The sequence below is a fragment of the Pseudorca crassidens genome, chromosome 15 (assembly GCF_039906515.1).
Source record: "Pseudorca crassidens isolate mPseCra1 chromosome 15, mPseCra1.hap1, whole genome shotgun sequence".
Classification (NCBI taxonomy): Eukaryota; Metazoa; Chordata; class Mammalia; order Artiodactyla; family Delphinidae; genus Pseudorca; species Pseudorca crassidens.
In genome coordinates this window covers 17,026,132-17,050,736 of record NC_090310.1, presented here as the reverse complement: position 1 = coordinate 17,050,736, position 24,605 = coordinate 17,026,132, and the positions used below count along the sequence as shown (strand labels likewise).

The 24,605-nt window shown below is 54.0% G+C and overlaps 1 protein-coding gene across 2 annotated transcripts in view; it reads right to left on the bottom strand.

Moving 5' to 3' along the window:
- Window positions 1-772: 772 nt before the first annotated feature.
- Window positions 773-24,605, bottom strand: part of GSG1L (GSG1 like) — a 223,435-nt gene continuing 199,602 nt past the window's right edge. For both annotated transcript variants that reach the window (XM_067706306.1, XM_067706305.1), the window contains 2 exons: window positions 13,619-13,686; window positions 773-2,001 (listed from right to left, as the gene is read on the bottom strand). In XM_067706306.1, the coding sequence (XP_067562407.1) occupies window positions 1,904-2,001; window positions 13,619-13,686 (166 nt within the window). In that variant the 3' untranslated portion in view covers window positions 773-1,903. The remainder of the gene's footprint in view (window positions 2,002-13,618; window positions 13,687-24,605) is intronic.

Below are 24,605 nucleotides of genomic sequence, written 5' to 3'. Positions count from 1 at the left end.
TCAGAGTCCCTCTGGCTCTACCGACCTCTGCTGCCACATTTCTCATCACCTCCGCTGCTCTCCCTTCTCTCCGCACCTGCCATCTAGACTATCTTAAAGTTCCTATAATGTTCCCAACTTTCTTCCCCTCAACATTTTTGCCTGCCCAACATCTAGACAACTTCACGTCTCAGCTTAAATGTCATTTTCCCACAGGAGCCTCCCCTGACCACCACTCCCCGCCCCCCCAGCAAGCAGGTGCGGCCTCTGGGCTCCTGCAGCGTCCCCCCCTCAGTTCCCCTCATTGAGGTAACAGCAAACACCGACAGAGCGTTTGTGTGCCAGGCTCTGTTCTAAAAGCTTCGCATACATTCCCTCCTTTAACCCTCAGAATAGTTTTAAGAGGTAGGTGTGCTGATGACCCCCATGTGCCCATGGGGTTGAGGCACAGAGAGGTCAGGTAACTTGCCCAAGGCCTCAAGTGGAGGAGCTGGGATCTGAATCCAGGCTGCCTGGTCCCAGAGCACTTCGCACACTGCCCTATATAATCATCTGTCTAGTTATGTGTCCTGCCCACCTGTGAGCTCCGTGAGGACAGATGCCCTCTCTGGATGGTGCAGTGTCCTGTCTCAAGCGCCTACCACAGTGTTCGGCACATAGTAGGGACACATGAATTATATCATTGGATAGATGGATACACAGATGGATGGATGGTTGAATAATGAGGATGGGTGATGCATGAAAGGACGATGGATGGACGTCTGATACAAGGAAGAAAGACCACTGATGGGTGGATAATGGATGAACGGATGGGTGGCTGGCTGGCTGGCTGGAGAGGTGGATGGATGGATGGAAAATGGCTGATGGATGGTTGGATGACGGGTTTATGAAAGAATGAAAAACATTCTCTACTTGAGGGAAAGCTCTAGAAATCCTTCTGGGAAGGGATGAGGCCTCTTGGAGTCAGGAGTCCTGGTTCAAACCCTCACCTGCCGTTTGCTAGCTCTGTGGTCTTGGGCAAGTTACATCATCTCTGTGACCCCAGGTTCCCTCGTCTTCACAATAGGAATGCTTCCCCAGTCACCTAAGCCTTAAGATTCCATGTAAATGTGGCTCTAGACACAGGGTAAAGGGTCCCTGTGGGAGGCAGGGTAGCTTAGCGCCTGGGTTTGAGGGCCTGTCTCTTGTCCACCCAAATCTCCCACCTGCCCGGCCCCCACCTCGCCCACCCTCTGGAATCCAAGGCAGCCTGCCAGCCTGGCTCCATCCTGACCCCACCCCCCAGACCTAGCCTCAGCTCCAGGTTCCCCACTTTGCCCCACCCGCCCATGCTTCAACGTCTGGCCCTGACCAGCTCACTCAGGGCCATCTCATCTTCAGGTTCCTTAGGGACCTGACGGGGGGGCCAGGAGGGGGCAGCCACGGCCCAGAGAGCAACTGGCCTCCACACACGGCAAGGAAAGATTCAACAAGCATTTATTGAGCCCTTGCTGTGTGCCTGCTGTGTGATGCCCCTGGTGCCAGTGCCACTGCCCCTCCTTCAGGAAGCCCCACCCATTCCCTGCCCCCCGCAGGGCTCCGCACGCTGGGGACCTCCTGAACTTCCCGGCTGGCTCGTGGGTCCCGGTTTTCGGTGGCGGAGGTCTGTGTCTCTCCCGGCATCCCAGCTGCACCCAGCAGGGCTCTGCATGTGGCGGTGGCGAGAGTTAGGAGTTGCTGTCCCAGAGTCACGCTGTGCAGCCCTGTGCAGTCCCTCTGGCTGCCCTGGCCCTGTTTCCAGGACCCTGAGACCCAGGCAGCGGCGGGCAGGGCAGGCCACATGTGTCCCACACAGGCCAGGTTTCCAAAGGCGCCAGACCAGTGGTCTTGCAGCAGGGGGCTGGTGCCGATGACGGCCCGAGGTCTGGAGCCAGGCTGGTCGCTGTCACACCCAGTGCCCCAGGACCCAGCACTGGCGGTTCAGCTCTGGCACCTCCTGTGCGGAGCTCCGGGGCCAGGAATCTCCCATGTGTGGCTGGTATCCTGCAGAGAGACGGTGTGGTCAGTGCCAACGGCTGCTTTCCTCCACCCCCACCCCATCGGCCCACCGACCCCCACCAGCTCCCCACCCACCCATCTATCAAGCTGCACCCAGCTCTCTACCCACTGTCCCACTCACTGTATCACCATCCGCCCACCCAGCTCTCCACCTCTGCCATGCCCCCATCACCCACCTCTCTGTCCACCGGTCCACCAACACCTAGACATCCACCTGCCAGTATCCACTGCCATCCACTCACCAACCCACCAAGATATCCACCATCACTCACACACGATCCCCCCAGGAGCCTGCCACAGCCCTAGAACCCACTCAGGCATCTCCCACCTCTCAACACACCATACGCCCACCATTGCCTCATCCAGCCTCCCAGCACCCCATAATACTCCCACCAGCCTGGCTTCCCACACACACATCTACCCGTAACCTGAAACATCCACCCATCCGGCCACCCAGCCGCTCTCCAACTCATCCGGTTACTCATCTGCTTCCCAAGCTGCCAACACATCCACTAACTCATCAAGTCTCTACCCCTTAACTCACCAACATACCCACCCAACAATCCCCACTGCCCCACCACCAACCCTGCACACCCACCTGCCCTGACCTTCACCCACCCCACTCAAGCCATCCACCCACCAACCTTCCATCCCCCCCTTCACCTACCCACACCCTCACCTGCCCCCCAGCCACCCACCCCGTCAGGCTTCCCTGGGCTCCGCTGTGGGCTCCCACGTGCTTGAGGAGCTGTGGGAGGGTTAGAAGGAGAACAGTGTAGATGACTCCTGGGCCCCAACTGTACTTGACCTCAGGCCAGCGAGCAAGTACGTGGACGTCCCAAAGCCGGCCCTGAGCAGCTCCCTGGGCCGAGACGTGGGGCAGAGACTCTACCGCCTCCCACTACGGCCCTCTGCTCTTGACGGCCTGGGCAAGCACAGGGGCTGGGAGGCTCGACGGATCCAACATGCTCACTCTTCTGTTCTTGATTCTCGGAAGCTCGCTCCCCTGCCTTCACCCAAGCACCTCCTTCATGTCTTCCTAACACACCAGATCCATTTCCATCTCCAAGCTGGGACCTGCCTAAAATGCCCTTGTACCTACTGCTGAATTGAACACTCAAAGCCCAGCTCAAGTTTCTCCTCCTACAGGAAGCCCTCCGGACATCCTCTCTCCAGCCTCAGGGGTCTCCCTCTCTTGGAGCATCCACTCCAAGTGGTGCTCTGTCAGCAACCCTCCCCCCCCGCAGCATTAGACAGCCCAGCAGAGAAATGGCTCAACCCCTGGAGAATATTCCATGGTGAATCAATGGAGCCAGAAAGATAAGAACAAAGGGGATCACAGGGAGGAGAGACTGCGTGGCATGGTGGGTGGGACTGGCTCAAAGGGCAAAGGGGAAAACTAACAGCGACAGAGTGCTTATAGTCTACACACCCTGCTAGGTTCTGTCCTCGCAAGCCTGAGCCCATTTTACAGATGAGGAAACTGAGACTCAGCCAACATAAGCAGCTGCCTTAGGATTCACAGCTACAGGCCTGCTGGGTTGAATCAATTTCTTCCTGATTCAAAACTTCAGCATTAAAAGAAATGTGTTCTCTGCTCGTTTGCTTCCCCCTCCGAGCTCTAAAGGATGCTCAGATATACTTCTCATCCTTTAGGGTCAGACATCCTTCAGAGCAAGCCCCTTGAGGTGGGAATTCCTGCTGAAGCCAAGCGGCTGCTTGCACTCCTCCAAGGACAGACGGCTCATCACTCTTCCTCCACCCCCAAAGTAGCTCTGACTATTGGGAGATTCTTCCCCATAACAAAGGCTGGAAGGGAACAGGCAAAGATGGGGATGGTTGTACCAATGGTGGGGAGTGTGCACGCGTGATTTTTTTTTCCTTTGGCGTTTCTTCTATTTTTAATATTCTTTAATGTTGGTGCTTTGCTAATTTTACTATATTTTAAAAGGGGGTGGGAACATTTGCCAAACATTCTGGAATCGTTTGGCCTCAGGAAAAACGTTTGTTTTGGCCCCAGTCACTGAAACAGTTGCATTCTTTGTAAGTGCCTGCTGCCAAGATATAGGTGTTGGGATTTTTTTTTAAATCTAAAAGCAAATATTTGGTGCACAGAAAGCCTTGATTGTTTTTCTAAATGACTTCTGTGAGTCAAAATCAGGTCAATTCGCTGATGACTGGGGTCCTCCTCCCTTCTCTAGCCTCCCAGGAGGGGCTTGGGGCCCAGAGCCATTTACAGTGAGGGGAGCCCTGACCTCACCATACACCCCACCAGCCCACCACGACTCCTCACTCACTTCCCTTCTCCTGGTTCCTTTACTTTGGGGCCAGTCACCAGCCAGGAAAAAAGAAAAAGCCTTATGCTATAAATCAGAGAATCCCACCTCAAAATGCCTACTGGCCCAAGCAAATGACATAATCGGGTGAAGTGGCCAGAAGCAGCCTTTCCTCAGCTTTGGTTAACTGTTGCCGTGGGGAATGTGGGCTCTGATCTCCCAAAATGATCAGAGAAACTGAAAATTGGGATTTTGAAATCAAATCTCCTGGCTTTTAAATGATGACAACTAAGGCTTTTAAAGCATTTTAAACCGTCTGTGGGCCAAACAGCATCTCTCAGGCTCGACTCAGCCCACAGGAGGCCACTTCTGACCTCTGACTCCTTCCCAGCCGGCGTCTTTGTCCCATGACTCCGGGGTCTCCCCAGCTAACCTGGGGACTCAGTGCCATCAGGGACTGGGTCTGCTTCATCCCGGAGCCCGCAGCCCCCAGCACCTGGCTGGGCACAGAGCATGTCCTGAGCTGACTTTTTATAACAAATGAAGAAACCATGCGGGAGGAGAAGGAGCGATCCCTGAGCTGGAGGCATGTGCTCGGCCCACCTTCCCTGAGATTCTGTGCGTTTGAGAGTCTCTTTGCTAGCCTCTCCTCCTTTGGGTACAGACTCAGGGCAGGGAACTGTACTTGGAGTCTGATAGTCAAAGGTTCAAATCCAGGCTCCACCACTGACAAGCTGAGTGAACCTATTTTTTTTTAAAGCTGTGTGACTTTTGACAAGTAACTTCACCTCTCTGGGCCCGCAAATGGATGTTAGTTACAAAGGAGTCAGCAGACCCTGCAGGCCCCCTGCTAGAAGCCTTTCATTATGTGACATCAGAGAGATGTGAAAATTTAAAAATGCCAGTACAGAGGGGGTTTGGGTTCAAACACCTCTCTTCACAGATGAGGTGGCCAAGGCCCAGAGGTGGGAAGAGATCTATCCAAGGTCTCACTCAGAGGGTTGGCAGCAAGTCCTGTGCTTCAAATTCCCTTGGAACCTCCCAGGCTTAGCAGAGTATTCAGCCCATAGGAGGTTCTCAGAAGATGTGATTTATCTTCCATTTTTGGTCCAAATATCAAACAAGAAGTTTTTTAACATTCAGCCTCTTCCAGTCCTACCATCTCAGTCCCTCAGTGGGAAATCACTGTCTCAAACTCTCTCCAAGGCACCAAGATCCCGGGAGATCAGCTCTCAGCTCTGCTGAATTGTGTGAAATCACATCCACTGTTCCAAAATGGATTCAGTGGGTTGGAAGGGTCCTTCAAGACCAAGAGCGGCATCACAGATGTGCAGAGAAATGGGGGTGATCACAGGGGAAGTGACTTGTCCAAGGTGCTCCAAAGCCAGTAGGGGAATTAGTGAGGGTGGGCAGGCAGCTGGTACTGACGTTCTTGACCCCAGAGGAGCTCAGCCTATCACAGAAGAGCCAGATGGACCCTCTCCACCAGCTGTCCAAGGTACTGAAGAACTCTCTCCAGGACTCATGGGCCCATCCAGAGCCTACTGTCTGGCTGCCCAATCTTGAACTCTTATCTCTAGAAAGACTTGGGATGTGGGGAGAGATGGGGAGAGGAATCAAGGTTGGCACGGAGATGTCTGGCTTTGGAGACCCTTCCAGCTAGTGACACCATCATCCCTCTTCCATTGCCGCCCTGACTGCCTCTCCAAGTCAACCCTGCTCTGTAAATCTGCATGCTGAGGATGCTTCAGAAACTCCATCATATTTGGTAATATCTGTTTACTTGTTTCCTCCCGTTTTCCTCTTCTAGGCTGTATGTAACATGAGGACACAGGCTAGCTCTACTTTTATTCATCGCTGTGTCCCTGGCACCCAGCACAATTCCACACACAGTGCTGAGAGAGTAGATTTGTTGAATGAATACGATGGAGGATTTGGGAAGGATTTGTGTGGGATCCATGTGGAGGGGAAGGTTGGGTTTTCTGGTTTACCTTGGGGATGGGTTCTCTCCTAGGAGATCGAATGGGGGTCTCATCCCTCTCTTCACTAGAGTCCACCTGCTGGGGACTCCTTCCTGGGCCATAACATTCTCTCCATCTCTTTCCCACACTCGGGATCAGGCTGAGTCCATTGAACCTGCCACCTCTCCCCAGAGCCACTGATTCCTTCATTTCCTCATTTGTTGAGCACCTACTGTGTGTCCGCCTCCATCTGGGTGCTGGGTCTGCAGACAGGAGTCAGATGCAGACCTGTCCTCTGGGTGCTCACAGTCTAGTGAGGGGAAGAGATGACAAGAGCAAACATGCCTCCAGCTCTCACTGTGTCAGGAGCCATTCACTGTGCCTCGTGTTCACTGGCTCATTTCATCCTCAGAAATGGGAGTTAGGTGCCATTACTATGCCCGTTACACGGATGAGGAAACTCAGGCTCAGACAGGTTAAGTGACTTGTCCAGGGTCTTACTGCTGGGATTTGAACCTAGGCAGCCTCACTCCACAGGCTGGACTTGTAACCACTATAAAATTCTCCCTCATCTACTCCAGCGCCAGGGAAGGGAAATGCAGAGGTGAACACACCACCGCCGCTAGGAGCTGGAGAGGGGACTGGTTACTATTGCTAGAATCTGAGCTAGACTTGGAAAGCACTGTGAAGCTCACAATTCCACTGCTAGGGTTTGTTTTTTTGTTTTTTGCCAAAGGGAGGCAGGGAGCAGGTCATTTCAGGCAGAAGGAACAGGGTGTGAAATAGGTTCTTGGCAGGTAGATGAGGTTCTCAGGAGGTGTGAAAAGCTCATGATGTTGGTGGTTGGAGGAAAGCAAGATGGTCTGTGAGGCTGGAAAGCCCAGTACACGGGGCTGGAGGGGTGAGGAGTGCAAGGCTGCAGCTGCAAAGACCCTGGGTGCCAGGTGTAAACGGCCCGGCAGGCCCCTGGGGGCACAGGGCTTATCCTGCACCTGGGGTTTCTGCTGTATCATCAGACTTACCTGAAGCCAATTCCTGGCCTGCCGCAAACCAAGGAATTGGAGTCTCCAGGGAAATCTGTATTTTAACAACTGGCCCCAAGTGTTTCTTAGGATCGGGGATGATCGCAGCAACACTGCCTTGGGCACAAATGGGCATAAAGAACAATGACGCAGCTTTGAGCTTAGAGTCGCCCAGACTTCTAAGCGAAGAAAAATGACAGTTGCTCAGAATCCGAGGCACTTCACCCGTAAAACGGAAACAGTCCTCAGAGAAACTACCCCATGGAGACAAAGGGAGCTCAACCGTTCACTGGAAAGGTACTGAGGCCCAAGCCCGTGCTAGGCACTGGGACTGCCACACAAATGTGGTGACAAGGTCCTGGTCCTCGTGACATTTCCATCCCAGTGGGGAGAGAGTTCGCAGAGGAGGATTCCAAGAGTGATGAGTGACTGAAAGAAGGCTGAAGCACGAATGGGATGGCTGGGGAAGGCTTCCCGGGGAAGGTCCAGGAGGGTTGGCACAGGACCTGACACCCACCAGGGATGCTCTCACAGGAAGGTTTGGGGCTGGGAGGGGGTGGAGAAGACATGATTTTGTGTCTTAGGAAGATGGATGGGAAGAGAATCGGCCCTAGAAGCAGCAGTTTCCATCCAGAAGTTGCTGAAGAGCCCAAACAGGTGACAAAATGCAGACTCCCTCCTGGCAGCAGCCCAGGGACAAGTGCAGTTCAGAATGTGGTCTGTGGAGCAGCAGAAGCAGAGTCTCTGGAAATGCAGAACCCCAGGCCCCACCCTGATCTCCTCAGCCAGAAACTCTGGGGTGGGGCCGGGCAATCTGTGTTTCAGGGAGGCCTCCAGGGGATTCCGATGCTGACGCTGGCTCAGCTCTCTCTACCCCAGTGCCAGGGTCTCAGGTATCTCCAAGCTGCATGGCTGTCTGTGTGTCCAGCAAGTTGGCATTGATATTTATTTCAGAAATATTGTCTGTTTCCATTTTAATAAAGGAAGCAGACTCAAGCAGTACTATATTGGATTTGATTTTGATCTAATAAAAATGCCAAGTTGCTCTGAGCCCAGAAAAGTCTTCCTTGAAATTCCCTCTGCTATTTCGAGGGCAGCGGCGGCAGAGACTGGTCTAGATGGAACGCCCAGAAGCCACCTCTATACCCGGCGAGTGACAGCCTCTCACTCAGCCCAGCCTCACAGACACACCTGGCAAAATCAAAAGCTTGTCTCGGGCATTGAACTGGACAGCTGCAATCAGCCGCAAACCCCAGCTGTCCCTAAAAGGAAGATGCAGACACCTGGACCATATGGCAGCACTGCCTCCATTAAATGCCACATCTGATGTGCCCCCGAGCTAGCTGGTGGCACTGCAAGGCCCCAAAGGCAGCTTTCAAAGGCAAACTCTTTCCTCAGGAAGAAAAAAGAAAAAAATGCGGCAGAATCTATATCACAGCAGCCCAAGAAAAAATAGCAACTTTTGGAACAGTTAAGATAACCAAAAGTTCATGTAACTCTTTATGTAAAAGTGGCTTCTCGGGTGGGATATGGTGGGAGAAAATGAGAAGTTTAGAGAGGCAATTCAGCACCTACTGTGTGCCACCCACTGCTTTAGGCTCTCAGGATACAGGCGTGAACAAAACAAAAGACAGGGTGCCTAATCTCATGGAACCCAGCGGAGAAAGGCAGCAAAACAAAAACCAGGTATGTAAGTATAATGTCAGAGAGGTACAGATACGATGAAGAAAAGAAAACACAGTGATATGAGGTCGACTGGGGAAGCTGGTGCAGGTTAGGGGAGCTTCTCTGAGGAGAAGCTTAAAGAGGATACAAGGGACTTCCCTGGTGGCGCAGTGGTTAGGAATCCGCCTGCCAATGCAGGGGACGTGGGTTCGAGCCCTGGTCCGGGAAGACCCCACATGCCACAGAGCAACTAAGCCCGCGAGCCACAACTACTGAAGCCCACGCGCCACAACTACTGAAGCCCATGTGCCTAGAGCCCGTGCTCCGCAACAAGAGAAGCCACCACAATGAGAAGCCCGCGCACCGCCATGAAGAGTAGCCCCTGCTCGCCACAACTAGAGAAAGCCCACGTGCAGCAACAAAGACCCAACACAGCCAAAAATAAATAAATTAATTTTTTTTTAAAAAAAAAAGAGGAGACAAAGCCAGCCATGCAAAGATTTAGAGGGAGAGCTTTTCAGGTGGAGACAAGAGCACGTGCAGAGATTCTGTGGAGTGAATGAGTTCTGTATGTTCAAGAAAGAGAAAGGCCAGGGTGGCTGGAGCAGAATGAGGGAGGGGAGAGTGGGAAGAAATGAGGTGGAGAGTTTGGGGGCCAGAGCAGGAACGGCCTGGTTCCAGGATAATGGGAGAGATCTACACGCCAAGCTGAGTTGTACTTCCCCGGGGGGCCAGAGATCTCAACAAAGTCAATCTGCGTCTCAGAGCCTCAGCCTCTCAGTCTACACAATAACAACACTCAACCCTCCTTCCCAGGGCTGTGCCAGCCATCAGATGAGACGGCTGTGAAGTGCTGAGCGGGACCTGCACACAGTAAGTGCTTAATAATGCAGGCTCCCTGGCACTCCTCCCCCCACCCGTGCGTCCTGCTGGCAAGTCAGTACGCCAACCAGATCTGAGCAGTTGCTCAGTAGAGAAATATTGCAAAACTTGTCCAGGACTTTCCAAAACATTTTCTTGGCCAAAATCCCACTGGCAGCTAAGAGGCCGCATTCTGGAGACGGTGTCATTTCCCTAGACGATCAGGCTGCTCTCCAGCCCATGAACCATGTGAGGACCCAGTCCACAGGTGGCTGGGCCCCGCATCCCCAAACGCTGCCTGGGGTCTGGCAGATGGGGTGTGCCCAGCCCACATTCGGGTGCCTCCCCGTCAGCTCCGACAGCAGATGGGGTCTACCTCTTCCTCACTGTTGTGACTGAGACCCCAGTGCCTCCGCTGGTCCCTGGGGAAAGACAGCCATCCGGATAACTCGGCTACCTGACGAAAGGCACACATGGCAGAGGTGCTGGGGACTCTGAGGTTCCTTCTTCCCCAAGAGGCTGGGACCTGGAAAACCTGTGGGAGCCACAGGCCCTTCCTCACCGGCTTCCACGCTTCTCTTTGAGCCCCAGGGTGTTAGGACCTCGTGGCTTCTCCATCTCTCCCCACCCCACACAATCTCCCTCGACGGTCTCAAAAGTCCCCCAGCTTCAACTCTCTCTGTCCTCAACCCTACACGCCCCTCAAACTCGTCCTCTCCAGGTCCATCAGCGGGTGACATCTGGCCCTTGACTGCTGGCCTGAAAGTTCTGTGCGTATCTTAGGTTCCTGGCCGCCTCCACCTGTCACCTCAAGTCACACAAGCTGAGGCTGTGGGTGCGCCCTCCCTCCCAGTGGAGCAGGCTGCTGACCTATGGCGCCACAGCTTTCTCCACCCACCCCAGGAGAATTCACGCACCCCACCCTACCCCAGCAGCCTTCGAACAACGCCTGAGGAGAGCTACTGTCATGTCCGGGGGGGATAACTCAGACCGTGTGCTCTGCACTGGCTCCCCAGGTCACCCAGCAGGGCCTACAGTGATGACCAGCCTGGAGCACGGCTTCCACCTGCCTGCCTTTCCCTGCTTAGTCCGCCTCCCCGGCACCTATTGTATTTTCCGGGATCACCCAAATAAGGTGCTTGCTGTTGGGTCCTTATCTCAGGATCTGCTTCCACAGGAGCACAAAGCACTCAGACGGCTCTTCCGGCAAAAAATTCTTGTATCCTCCCACTTTTATCTCTGTTGCCACAGGTCAGGCCACCGTCACTCCGGGGGATGAGGGGACAGCATCTAAGCTGGTCTGCTGGCCTCTACTCTTCCTCCCCTCCCATCCTTTTCCCACATTGCAGATGGATGGAAGGAGGGATGGATAGATGCGGATATAGGTAAAGATGATGTAGACACAGATATAGACACAGCTATAGATACAGATACAGATAAATAATCTGGGCAAGTCTCTTCCGCACTCACAATGCCCCTCCCCCCCACTGCAGAGCCAGCTCCTTCCCATGGTCCTGCCTCCTGGGCATCCCAGCCCCGTCTCCTCCCGCATCCCAATCCCCAACCCCCATCGCTTCCCTGCTCCGGCCACGTGGCCTCCAGTGCTGGCTGCTGCGGAGACTTGGCACCTGCAGGCCCCTCTGCCTGGAAGGCTCTTTGTTTGACTGACTCCATCTATTTCCTTAGGCCCCAGCTCCAGCGGCCCCTCAAAGAGGTGGCTCTAAGGAGGCCTCCCCCGATCCCTCTTTAGCATCACGTTCCTTAGCACTTGAGATCACCATGCTTGTTTCTGAGTTCACTTCTTTCCTGATTCTCCCTCCCTCTGGACTCCCACCCCACAAGGCAGGAGCTTTGCCTGCTCTGACTCCCGGCTGCATCTCCAGTGCCCGCACAGAGGGTCTGCACAGCTCAGTATTTGCCGAGGGCACGAAAGGTGGAATTCTCTGCAGGCTGTTGACCTGGGGAATGCATGTGATGCCTGGGAGGTGAAGTGGGCGCCAGGACAGAGGTGAGGGGCTGGGTTGGGGGTGCAGGGCTTCTGCGGCTCCGCCGACACTGGCTGTCCTCACTTTCCATCCCAGGGCTTGCTTTCAGGGCCAGATTTGCTCTCTGGACTCTTTCTTCCATCGTCAGCCCTCAGGGATCTGGCCTTTCCTCCTCCCAGCTCCCTAGCTGCCCCCACGACCTCTTTCCACCCAGGGCTTCCTGCCCACTCTGCAGGGGCCTCAGGGGGCTCCGGCCCAAGCAGGGGAGCCAGTGGCCCTCTGGAACATGCCAGGGCTCTCAGCCTGTGTCCCTACCATGTGCTTCCTGAACCCCTCTGGTGGATTCCTGCTCTCTTCTGTTATCCCTGAGGCAGGTGCTCCCCAGCCTCCTCCATGCCCTGGTTCCTGACCCCTTCCTCCAGGAAGCCCCCCACCCTGACACCTGCCATGAAGCCACAGTCTGTGGGCCCAGCAACCACCCCAGTTCCTCGGGTAGGCAGTTAGCATTCTGGACATCTTCCTGGGCTGGTGTCTCCTACAGGAGCCTCTTCCCTCAGCGTGAAGACCAGACCCTCTCCTCCTCTCCAGCCGGGCCTCCTCCCAGGCTCCTTCACCCGCCTCCATCTTCTCCTCTCAGCAGAGCCATTTCTCACTCTGTTACTAGGATCCCAGGGGTTGGGGGCAGACAAATCTGAGTTTAAATCTCTGCTGTCTTAGTTCAGATTCCCCAGAGGCAAACCCTGAGATAGGAATTGGAGCAAAGGGGTGACACTACAAAGATGCAGGGAAACTTGACAGAGGCGGGGATGTGGCCCAGGGGAGGGAAGGCGGCCAACCCAGGCAGCTGCTAGACCTGGTAAACCTGGCTAATCCTGCAAATCACACACCTCGGGGCGATACCACTCAAGGGGCGAGGGAGCCGGAGTATCTATATGCCAGCTTCCCTGGCACTTCCTACCTTCTGTGGGTGGAGGTGGGGTAAGCCCCCAGGCACAGAGATGCAGATACTGGCAGCTGGGAGGCCTCGTAGCTTCCTAAAAGGTCTGAGAGATACAGGCAGGGCACAGACAGCACCTGCTCTAAGGGCCCTGCCACTGACTAGCTAAGCTGTGTGACCTTAGGCAAGTTGCTCCACCTCTCTGAGCCCTCATTTCTGCAAAGTGTGGTTAGTAATCCCGGCGGTAGGGGTTGGCGGTCAGCAAGAACAGGAGGTCAGGCATAAAAAGCCCTTAGTGCAGAGTGGGGAGGGCAGGGAGCCCGGGGTGGGCATTCAGCAGGCTCGGATGAGATTCTGCCACTTTGGTCTCAGCTCCTTTCTTTTCTGTGCAGAGCAAGGCCTTTCTCTCCTTTGACCTCCCCTTTGCTTTCTGGTCCAGACATTTGTTTTCTGAATAGGAGCCCTAGATTCTGACCCCCACAGTGAGGCATATGAAGTCCGTGCATTCTGAGCTGCCACCAGTATCCACTGCTCAGACAGATCTTGTGAGCTATCACCTCCCTGACTCGGCTAGCTCTGCCCCGGAGCCATTGTCCCTTCCAGCCAATGGCTAACCCCGGCCTGGATGGAGCTGTGGTTCGCCTGCCTGTCTTTAAGGCACCCCCGTGTCCCTCCTTCTCCCTTAGCATTCCGACCCCATTGCAAGGGCCGTGGCTGCCATGTGCGGAAGACTTGCACTGCTGAGACCCCAGCCTCAGTTTCGCCATCTGCAGTATGTGTGTGGGGGAGAATGCAGGGGGGCAGGGAGAGGTTGGCCTGGCCCATCTCCAGGGTCCTCTCTTCTCAGACAGTTCACGAATCTGCAGCACTGGCTCCTGCAGGTGAGGCCACTTACGGGCAGGGTATCTCTCGTGGCGGCAATCCAAGCGAAAGTCCTCCTCGTGCCCATCCCCCTTCTCCATCCTGGAAAGAAAAGAAGCCAAAAGCCCGTGTAAGAAAAAGCAGGCTGAGCCGGCAGAGACCCGGGACCTGGAAAAGTGCAGCCCCGCCCCTCTGGGGAACATTTTGCGAAGCAACGTGGCCCATCGTCCCACGGGATCCTTCCCTCGGCCCTGTGAGATGGGCATCGTTATCGTTCCATTTTATTGATGAAGAAACTGAGGTATTGAAAGGTGATGTGACCAATCAGGTGCCATGCAGCTGATAAATTAGAGGCGGAATAGGGATGCAAACCTACATCCTCTCACAAAAAGATGTTCAATCACATGCAAATAGCATATGACACGAGAATGTGTACAGTTTGATTTGCTTAAAAATTACACACGAATATGCACAAAACATTACTTGCCAGAACATATACCAAAGGGTTAGTGGTGATTAACCCCAGATAATAAGAATATAGCAGATTAAATCTAGAACCTTCTTTTTGAACTTACCCCTATTTCCTGATTTGGGGGCAAAGGACTTTTATTCGCTGCGTCACTTTCTTTAACTAAATCAAAACATTCCCTAAAGTCATTTCTACATAGAAACAAAGCCCTGGTCTTCTGACCTCTGCCACAGCACTCTTTCCCACCAACAACTGGGAGCATTTCTCCTCTGGCATCTCAAGATCACTGCAGTTCCAGAGGGAGCTGTCTCTACTGGCCTGGCCGGGGATGGGATGACAAGCACAGAGCAGAGGAAGCGTCAGAGTGGAAGCAGCTGCAGATTCTCCAGCACAGCTCCAGACCCTCACCCCCATCCCACCGATGACTGAGCCAGAGAATGGGCAGGGCCACAGTCCCACATGGCACTCATCCACGTGTAACCCAAATACATTCCAGAGCTCTACGAGGTCCGGTCCACACGTGCCTCACCTTTAGACAAACATAACCTAGGCCTCTAACGTAGAAACAATTCCAACCATTACTGTATGTCCTAAAGAACACCGAAAGCACCCCAATTCCTTATCTGTGGCCCTGCATCTTGACATCGGCCCTCTATTCCTTGCTTTGCTTTTACTTGCCTTGCAGCTGTCCTAGAACCTCTCTCATCTCACATCTCACTTTCAGTGCCCCCTACACTCTCTCCAGTGCCCCCAGCATGGAGTCTTCCCTCTTCCCCACCCTCCTCTTCTTTCCACTGCTCTCCTCTTTTTTCTCACACAAGGATGTCTCAATTCTTTCCAAAGCAAATGCCCCACCCCTGTTTTCTGACTCTTCCCATCACTCTTATTCCTAGTTGCATAGCTGTGTCCAGAAGCTTGGGGCTAGAGGAGACGTGGGGCAGGCGGTGACTGACAAGCAAGCAATGCCAGAAGTGTCCCCAGTAGAAGGGAAAGAAATACTCATGCAATGATAATTTGGGTCTCCTAACATTGTTCATTCACGCACTCAGCAGGGATTTCCTGAGGCCCTGCTCTGTGTAGTTTGTACCAGATGCTGTAGAGGGTGGAAATGTCTACTTCATAGTCTCTGCCCTCAAAGAGCTTCTAGTCAAGCAGGAAGTCAAGCATGCACACGAGTTAGTAAATCCCATGCATTAAATAACACACTTCGGGATTGCCTACGATAATGTCTGTACCAGGGGCTATAGGCCTGTGCTTCCCAGGAGACAAACTCTGAACACAGATCTTATTAACAAGGACCTTCTGTAGCCTAGGAAGCCCCACATGGCAGAACAAAGGCCTGAGTGTAGATGCTATAGGAAGGCAGATATCCTATAGATAACTGACGCTATAGGAAGGTTCAAGGGAGGTTCAATATAAGGGAAGATGTATTTTTGTTTGTTTGGTTGGTTGTTTTTTTGATTTTTGTTTTTTAGTGGAAACATTCTTGTTAGTTTCCTTATAGCACAGGCTTGTTTAAAAATTTCCAACTCTATGGGCTTCACTGGTGGTGCAGTGGTTGAGAGTCCACTTGCCGATGCAGGGGACACGGGTTCGTGCCCCAGTCCGGGAGGATCCCACATGCCGCGGAGCGGCTGGGCCCATGAGCCATGGCCGCTGAGCCTGCATGTCTGGAGCCTGTGCTCCGCAACGGGAGAGGCCACAAGAGTGAGAGGCCCGCGTACCGGGGGAAAAAAAAAAATCCAACCCTATAGACAGAGCAAAAGTCCCCCTATAATTAAACCTCCATGAAGGGAGATCACCACAGATAGTAGTTTAGGGTTTCAGAATTAATACTTTTTTTTACATTAATAGCCTCAAATTAAACAGATTTTTTGTAATCTGACTGTTTTTTTTTTTTGCAGTTGAAAAGCAGCCACAGACAATATGCAAACAAATGGGCACATTGGGGTTTTTTGTTTGTTTGTTTGTTTGTTTTTTTGCAGTACTCGGGCCTCTCACTGTTGTGGCCTCTCCCGTTGCGGAGCACAGGCTCCGGACGCGCAGGCTCAGCGGCCATGGCTCACGTGCCCAGCCGCTCCGCGGCATGTGGGATCTTCTCGGACCGGGGCACGAACCCGTGTGCCCTGCATCGGCAGGTGGACTCTCAACCACTGCGCCACCAGGGAAGCCCAGGGCACATTGTTTAATAGATGATTATGTACAGCAGGTGGTGGCCTGGACTTGGCTTCCGGGAGATAGTAGGTTTAACCTCTGGTCTAGCCAGTGGTTCTCCATGTGGAGGCCCCCTGAAGTCACCAGGGGAGTTTCAAGCTGCCCGGTGATCACAGTGTACAGCCAGGGTTGAGATTCACTTGTGTCGGGACCAGCAGAGGCTTCGCAGGAGGAAGCGATGCTGGAGCTGCATCCTGAAAGCCACAGGACGCGCTCGCCTCTCAGAGAGGGAGCTGGGATCCAGCCCAGGTCTACCTGTCTTTCTGCTGTGCCGCGTGGCCGTTCTGGGAAGAGCTGGTTCCTTGCACAAATGCAGCCCTCTCCACCAGGTTCGCCAATGAAAATAAACGGTCTGCAGGGTCCTGGCAGCTGTCTGGTGAGTGGCTAACGCTCGGTTACGGCAACGCCTGTGACCCTTTGTCCCCCTAACCCCTGTGCTTCCTGGCAGAAAACACGTGAGGACAAGAGGATGCTTTGGGCACAACTGAGACCTTGGGCCCTGCAGTGAGGCGGGATCGTGGCTGAGCCCAGCTCTGTTATTAATGGACAGCTCACCCGCTCTGAATCTCTGTGATCCAGAGTTTTCTACGTGGCCATGGGCAGGACAGTGGTGGTAGGAATGACTGTAGGACAGCTACCACCACCCCACTGGTTGTTGTGAGGTCAGAAGCCCAGGACCTGGCACAGAGGGAGGGCTCAGAACAGAGTAGCACTACTACTGGTTTTCAATCTGTTTAATCATTGGTCTCCCCACAAAGATTTTAAACCCAGAGAGAAGAAGAATGGAGTTTATCTCCTTCTCCACTTGTAGTCTCTGGGTCTAGCACAGCGATGGCACAAAGTATCCCAAAGAATGTCAGAAGGGAGGGAAGGGAGAGTGGGGTAGGTAGGGAGGCAGGGGGTTGAGGAAAGGAAGCCAAGGCTAAGAGCAGACCACCGGGGAGGCAGCCCAGGTTCATCCAGGGAGGCTGACCTTTGTATTGAAAGAAAAGGAAATACTCAAATGTCACTAGATGACTATCTTCTTTAATTTGAAGTACGTCCTGCAGGAAATATTATGTGCTTTCTGAAGACAGGTTTTTTTTTTTTTTTTTTGATGGTGGTGTGAGGGGTGACCCACGAATCTAAATAAGTGCCTTGAAGGGGTAGCGGGGGATGCTTGGGGTGAAGCAGTGCTCAGAAGGGGCAGCGGGTGGGTCCCAGGGCCCCTCAGGCCCTCCACGCACCTGCTGTGTCACCTTCCTCTCCGGGTGTCAGCGTCTCCTCTGTGAGCAGGTGGAGCGGTGGCTCCACCATGTACTAGCTCTCTGAGTCTGGACACGTCCCTGTCATCCCTGAGCCTCGATTTCCTCATCTGATAAATGGGCATAATGACGTACCCACGCTTAGGGTTGTCATGAGGATTCAGTGAATAACACATGCTCCAGCTCCATCTGTTTGGCGTTCTTACAGCACCGCCTGCACTTGCTACTGTCATAACTGTTATTATCATCGTTGTCTTCATCCTCATCGCTGGGGCCTTTGCGGTCGGTCACTCTGTGACGCCACCTCCCAGCTCCTGATGCAGAAGGCTATTATTTTAACATATTAACCAATGCTTCCCCTCAAAAACCCCCACATACACCCCTTCCTTTCATCTCATCATTTTGACCTCGTTGCGTCGGGAAAGGGATGTTTTCCAAGATGCAGAGAAAAGGCTTCAAAGTATGAAACACCTCTGGATTCAGGGCAGAGGGAAGCACAGGGAGTCACAGCACAGCCTTATGCCCCAGAAGAGAAGAGTCTCCCCAAACTGGGGACAAGGAGAGTCAGAGCAGAGGCTGAGTGAACCGATGCTGTGATGTGCAGAAAGGTGCATGAGCCCTAGGGAAAGGCGACAGAAACAGAGGTAACTGCTCAGACTTTCACAGGAGAGAGAAATAAACTTGTACATTGTTTAAATCCTCATTATTTGCGGTATATTTACACTGATTCAAACCTGTATCCCAACCACAGAGGCACTACCATCGTCATCATCGTTACCATCATCCCCATTTTACAGATGTGAAAACTTTGTAACTTGCCCAAAGTCTAGTGGTGTGCTGGTAAAGATCAACAACCACCTCTACAAGAGAGGGTGCTCTGCTTTGCGGTGTCTGTGGACCTCTGTGGGCTGAAGACTCCCAGCACGGCTGATCTGAAGCAGAGAAAAGGCTTCAAAGTGTCAAACACCTCTGGACATCACTGAACGTGTGATGTCACTGAACGTGGCACCAGGAAGGCATCTGTACACTCTGCTCTCATGGGCCAGCTCCACCCCGGCAGCTGGCTGGTGGCAGGGCAGGGATTTGAACTCAGGTTTATCAAGAAACAGGCCCGGGCTTCCCTGGTGGCGCAGTGGTTGAGAGTCCGCCTGCCGATGCAGGGGACACGGGTTCGTGCCCAGGTCCGGGAAGATCCCACATGCTGCGGAGCGGCTGGGCACGTGAGCCATGGCCGCTGAGACTGCGCGTCCGGAGCCTGTGCTCCACAACGGGAGAGGCCACAACAGTGAGAGGCCCGCGTAACGCAAAAAAAAAAAAAAAAGAAAAAGAAACAGGGCCCAAGCCTATTTCCATTGTGACCTGCAGATTCCCGGCTGGCAAGGGATGCTCTGTCAGACTCACCATGGGTACACCTACACTAGGAGGTCCCAGTGGAAAGCGGGGCTGGGCACCATCCAACTCGGGCTCTCCCAGAACAGCCAGCAGGTGTGCAAATGGCGGCGGGGGGTGTGACCACACTGTCACAGAGTCACTGCCCCAATGACCCACAACATCTGGAATCGGGTTGAGCCTGGGCATTTGCTCTTTCTGAGAGAAGAGAAGGACGCAAGCGATGGAGCAGGGAGGCTCCGAGGATTTGATGGTGTGAACAAACGTCTTGTCTTACGGAGAGACCCCTGGCACCTGCCCATCTAATTCCAGAGCCAAGTGTGGCCACAGCAGCTGGGGCACTGGCAAGAGGTCTACCGGGTCTTACCTCTGTTGTGGCGGGAGCCCCAGGCCTCCCCAGCACGCAGCTCCCAGCACGCGCTCCAGCTGCCGTGGCCCTCTCTGCGCCATCCTCAAAGCCACACCCTTTCTTGCTGCCCCAGGCTGGCTTGTTTCCCAAATTTCCAGTCACTTCCTGGTATAAAGTGGCCGTCTACGTGGTGGGCTTCTCAGACCATCTGATAAAGGACTAGGTTTTTCCCCCTTAATTTTCAATCTACCTCAGACCAAATTTTTAATAAAATACAATAAAAATGATTTGCTAGAAAATGAAACACACACACACACAAGGTAAGCTTGGGTGTACCAGCAATATCAACTCACTATGAAAGTTTCCAAACACGTGTCTCAGTTCCTCTCCTTATATCATCATGGACATTTGCAAACGGGCCCTGGTCCAGGGACCACACTTTGAGTAGCACTGAGGTGTAGAACCCTTCTTTATCCATTGGCCTCTACTGGCCATGTCCACCTCCTGACCCATAACCGGGCTGCATCTGCTCTGTCCTCTAGCCCAACGTTTCCCAAATGTGCCAGTGCCCACAGATCACCCGAGGAGCTTTTAAAAATGCAGATTCTGGTTCAGTGGGTCTGGGGCAGTGGGTCTGGGGCAAGGCCTGCATTCTAACAGGTTTCCAGGTGGGGTCGATGCTGTTGGGCCCCAGACCACATCTGAGGAACTAGGCATTGGACCCTGGGCTCTGGGCACTTGTGAGGCTCCGTAAAGGGTCAGCCCAGTCACCCTCTACGTCCTGGGCTGTCACCAGTGGGCCCAGGCCTCCAGTGCCTTCCCCACAGTCCCAGCTGCAAATGAGCTTCACCGAAGAGCCCGCAGTAGTGACGGTGGGAAAGAGGGCACCCGGAGCCCTCCCGCCTCCACTGGGCTGAGATTTGGAGAAAACATGGAGGTCAGGGAGCAGCTGTCCTGCAGGATCATTTCCAGTTCAAGGACCACTCTGTTCTTTTCGCTTTCCTTTCACAAAGCGTTGGTCATCGAGCTAATCTTGGGAGGGCCCTGAACCTTCCATGGCACCATCTCTAATTTCTGGGCACCTCGCGAGAGGTGCGAGGCATCCCTGAGAAGTAATATTCAAGCAGCGAGAGTGGAAACAGACAGGTAAGAGGGAGCTGTGCTCGAACACGTCTCAGAGGTTAAATGGCTAAGAAACAGTCACAGAGGACAAAGAACACAATGATTTTTTTTTTTTTTTTGCGGTACGCGGGCCTCTCACTGTCGCGGCCTCTCCCGTTGCGGAGCACAGGCTCCGGACGCGCAGGCTCAGCGGCCATGGCTCACGGGCCAGCCGCTCCACGGCATGTGGGATCTTCCCGGACAGGGGCACGAACCCGCGTCCCCTGCATCGGCAGGCGGACTCTCAACCACTGCGCCACCAGGGAAGCCCGAATACAATGATTTTTAAATGATGCACTGATGATGGAATGAAGGATGAAATTAAAAGAAAATTTGTCAAATAAATGACCACAGGTGGGAGATTAAGATTCTATAACATCCCAGCGGAAGTGCCATTCCAAGACGGCGGAAATAAACGGTTTTTTTTAAAAGATTCTTTTTTTCTCTCTCTTGCCATTTTGTAAGCTCATCATGATACAGAACGGCTGGAAAATACAGGGAGGATAAATAGCCACGGTGCCAGCGCCCCCCCGACCTTCGTGTGTGGCCGACAGTTCTACCTCCTGTCTCTCTACTGGGTTTTAAAAAGACGCCTCTAGATATCAGCGCCTTGAGATTATTTTGGGAACAGCATGGGCTAGAAATTACTACTCAGGAAAACAATCACTAGCGTCAGTGGAGCCCCTACCCCCGCACCCCGTGCCCGCCTTCAACAGTTCTAAAGGCCCCTGACAACATGAAAACCTCTACACCTGACTTATCTCAAAAGTCAAAAGACCAGGTGAGCAGAGGTGAGTGCACCTGAGCAGCGTGCTGTTCAGCATGGCGGCAGCAGGGTGGGAAAGGCCATGCAAGCAAGACCAGCGGCAGCTCCCAGAGGACAAAGGTCACCTTGGCCAACAGACTGACCAGCGACCTCCCCACAAGGCTCCTTCCCCTCTGCTGTCACCCTCTCCATCCATCCCTTACTCGGGAATAAAGAAGGGAGTGGACCTGTATCCCTGCCCTGCGGAACTTGCATCCATGGCCAGTGCTGAGAGAGGACGGACGGGGGAATTCAGTCCAGTTCAGAATCGATGCTTGAGGACTTCCTTGGTGGCGCAGTGGTTAGGAATCCGCCTGCCAATGCAGGGGACATGGGTTCGAGCCTTGGTCCAGGAAGATCCCACATGCCACAGAGCAGCTAAGCCCGTGCGCCACAACTACTGAGCCTGCACTCTAGAGCCCGTGAGCCACAACTACTGAGCCTGCGTGCCACAACTACTGCGCACCTAGAACCCATGCTCCACAATAAGAGAGGCCACCGCAATGAGAAGCCCACGCACCGCAATGATGAGTAGCCCCTGCTCGCCGCAACTAGAGAAAGCCCGTGCGCAGCAACGAAGACCCAACACAACCAAAAATAAATAAAATTGATTCTAAAAGAAAAAGAAAAAAAAGAATCGATGCTTGAGGTAAGATCTGCAGGCCCAGAACCAACAAGGCGAAGAATGGGGGGCACCCCAGATAGAGAGGACAGCCATCCTGAGGTTGCATGGAAGCAGAACGACTCTGTCTGGGGAACTTCCAGGGGAGGGGCAGCTGTGTGCAGGCGAAGGGGCCTGGGTCCACAGGGAGGCTCATAAGTTATGGGGGGGGGAGCTGGGCCTTTGTCCTGAGGTTGTGGGGAGGCACTGCAGTGTTTTAGCAGAAAGATGAGGGTAGAGGCACCCTGATCACATTAGCATAGTGAAGAGGCTTTGGCTGCTGGGGGAGGACAGATGTGGGCTTTACATCTCACCTCCACGTAGGAGGTGAGAGCTGCTGCCCTGGACGAAGATGACGGGAGTGAAGACAAAGAGAAGTGACCCACCCATAGGGGAAAATCACTGGATTTGGGGTGTCCTGACATGATGTGCAGATGTCTGCTTGCACAAGCAGGACCACCCTGGGGAGGAGCGTGGAAATAGGACCAGGTTTGGGGGAGACCATCATGAGTGGGTACTGGCCGTATTGATTTTTGATGCCTTTGAAGATCCAGAGTGGAAACACCAGGGAGGCGGCTGGATATGGGGCTGGGGGTCAGGAGGGGACTAAGAATTCAGGAGTCCTGGCACGTATGTGGCCGCCGAGGCTAATGTCGAGGAAGGGCCTAAAACTGACTTTGGGAGCATCTCCATTTAACAGAACAAGGAGGAGGGGGTGGGAAGGGCTGCCTGGAGACCAGAAGAGTGGCTGGTGGGAGCTGGGGGGAGGGTGTGTGCGCATCATCTAGGCCTCTGGGAGCTGGTTCAGCGGAGTCAGGGGTGGAGGGCAGCTTGCAGTGGGTCGAGCCATGAGGGGAGGTGAGGAGGTGAAGACTAGCCCTTCCAAAGGTTCGTGACAACAGACAGGAGAGAGAGCAGAACCAGTGGGGAGTGGGGTCCTTACGGCCCTTTCTGCTCCAGTCGTGGGGATGGGTAAAGAAGGGGTGGTCCGCCACTATGCCAGAACGACTTATGTCCAAGCCAATCGCCCCCAGGTTGGGGTGCAGCTGCTCTGCATCTGCCCAGAGCCCCGTGAGGCCTGGCACCCAGGAAGGAGGCTTGGGGACGGTCCCCATGCCGCCTTCTCATCCCAGTAACATCCAGTCCGCTACTGCGCCAGCCCCACCCCCACCCCAAATGCTGTGGGAGGACGAGAGAGATGAGACAGCCAGGCCAAACTCCCACCCATACCCTACTCTCAAATCACACCAAACTGCTTAGAGTTTCCTAACTACCCTTGCGTGTTGCCTGTCCTGGCCTTTGCTCGCACTGTTGCCTGTGCCTGGGAACGCCTTCTCCCACCCACTGCCCATCTGGCCATGCACACTGTGCGTACCCTTAAAAACCTGGCTTGAGGGTCTCGTCTGTGAAGGCTTCTCTAGCCTCTGCCTTTCCCGGGGTGCCCAGCCCTCCACCTGGAGTGACCTCCAGGAGACCCCATCACGGCACCCAGGGTGATTTGCTGCGCTCCCTAGACCAGAGCGGGGGGGGGGGGGGGGCGGCAGGTGATGGAAGAGGCTGGAAGGCTCTGAGGTGAGTGACTCACCTGGGGACTCACAACTAATAAACTGCAGAGCTCATTCCAGCCCAGGTCTATTTCCTCGTGGCTTCCACAGGGTTAAGTGAGAGTGTACAGGTAAGGCCCTCGAACAGTGCTTGCAACAGAGGGGACTGCACCACTATAATGAACAATATAATTACTACGGATAGTTAATAACTTGTTGAGCATCTGTGGCTCTAGGTGTCAGGGACAGAGCAGAAGCCAAGAAAGCTCACTGCTCTGGCGCGGAGGCAGATACAGTGCATGCACAGGTTCAGAGACTGGGACGCGCACCTCATGCCTTGGAGCAAGGGCATGTGACGGGGTGATCTGACCCTGGGGAGGCCAGCTGCGCTCCTCCCTGGAGGCCCCGGCCCTTTGCTCCCACCCACCCACGGCGGCTTCCCCGGGAGCGGGATGCTGGCTCAGTTGAATTCCCCCTGGAGTCCAATCCAACAGGGTCTCATTTCCTTCCCCGCATTGTTAAACGAGATCTGAACGTCAAGCATTCAAGAAAGCCCCGATGTGGAGATATTTACCTTTCGTCCTGCAGCTTTCGACCCTCCACTGGGAGGCCCGATTAAGACGCCCTTCTTGGGGACGATAGGCAGGGTGAGGCTGGGAGGGTTTAATGCCAGACGTTTCTCAGAGCTGGGACAGGCAAGTCTGCTCAGAGGAAGCAGGCTCGCCCTCCCCCACAAGCCCAACATACAGGGGCACACTGGCCCCTACACATGCACACACACACACACACACACACACACACCCATACCTTTCTTCCACACACCACTGCATTTCACAACCTCTGAAAATGGTTCGGAATCTGCCCGATCACTCTTCAGACTCACAACTGGCTCCTGCAGAGAAGAGTCCAGCAAGACAGGGACGGGGTGCAGTGGGGTGGGCGGCAGTACGGGCCCTCCTACTCCATCAGCCTCCACGGGGCACCGTCTTGTCCTCAGTCAGGGGTGGTTCTCCGCTGATAGGAATGGCAAGGGCGGGGGCGGGGGGCGCTTGGGAAAACCTGCACCCTCTCCAAGGGCACGTCTTATCCCACAGCACTTCCGTATTCACAGCCCACCTCGCACCTCACCCACCTGTTTGCTGTGGTTATTTTTTATTTTTATTTTTTTTGTGGTACACGGGCCTC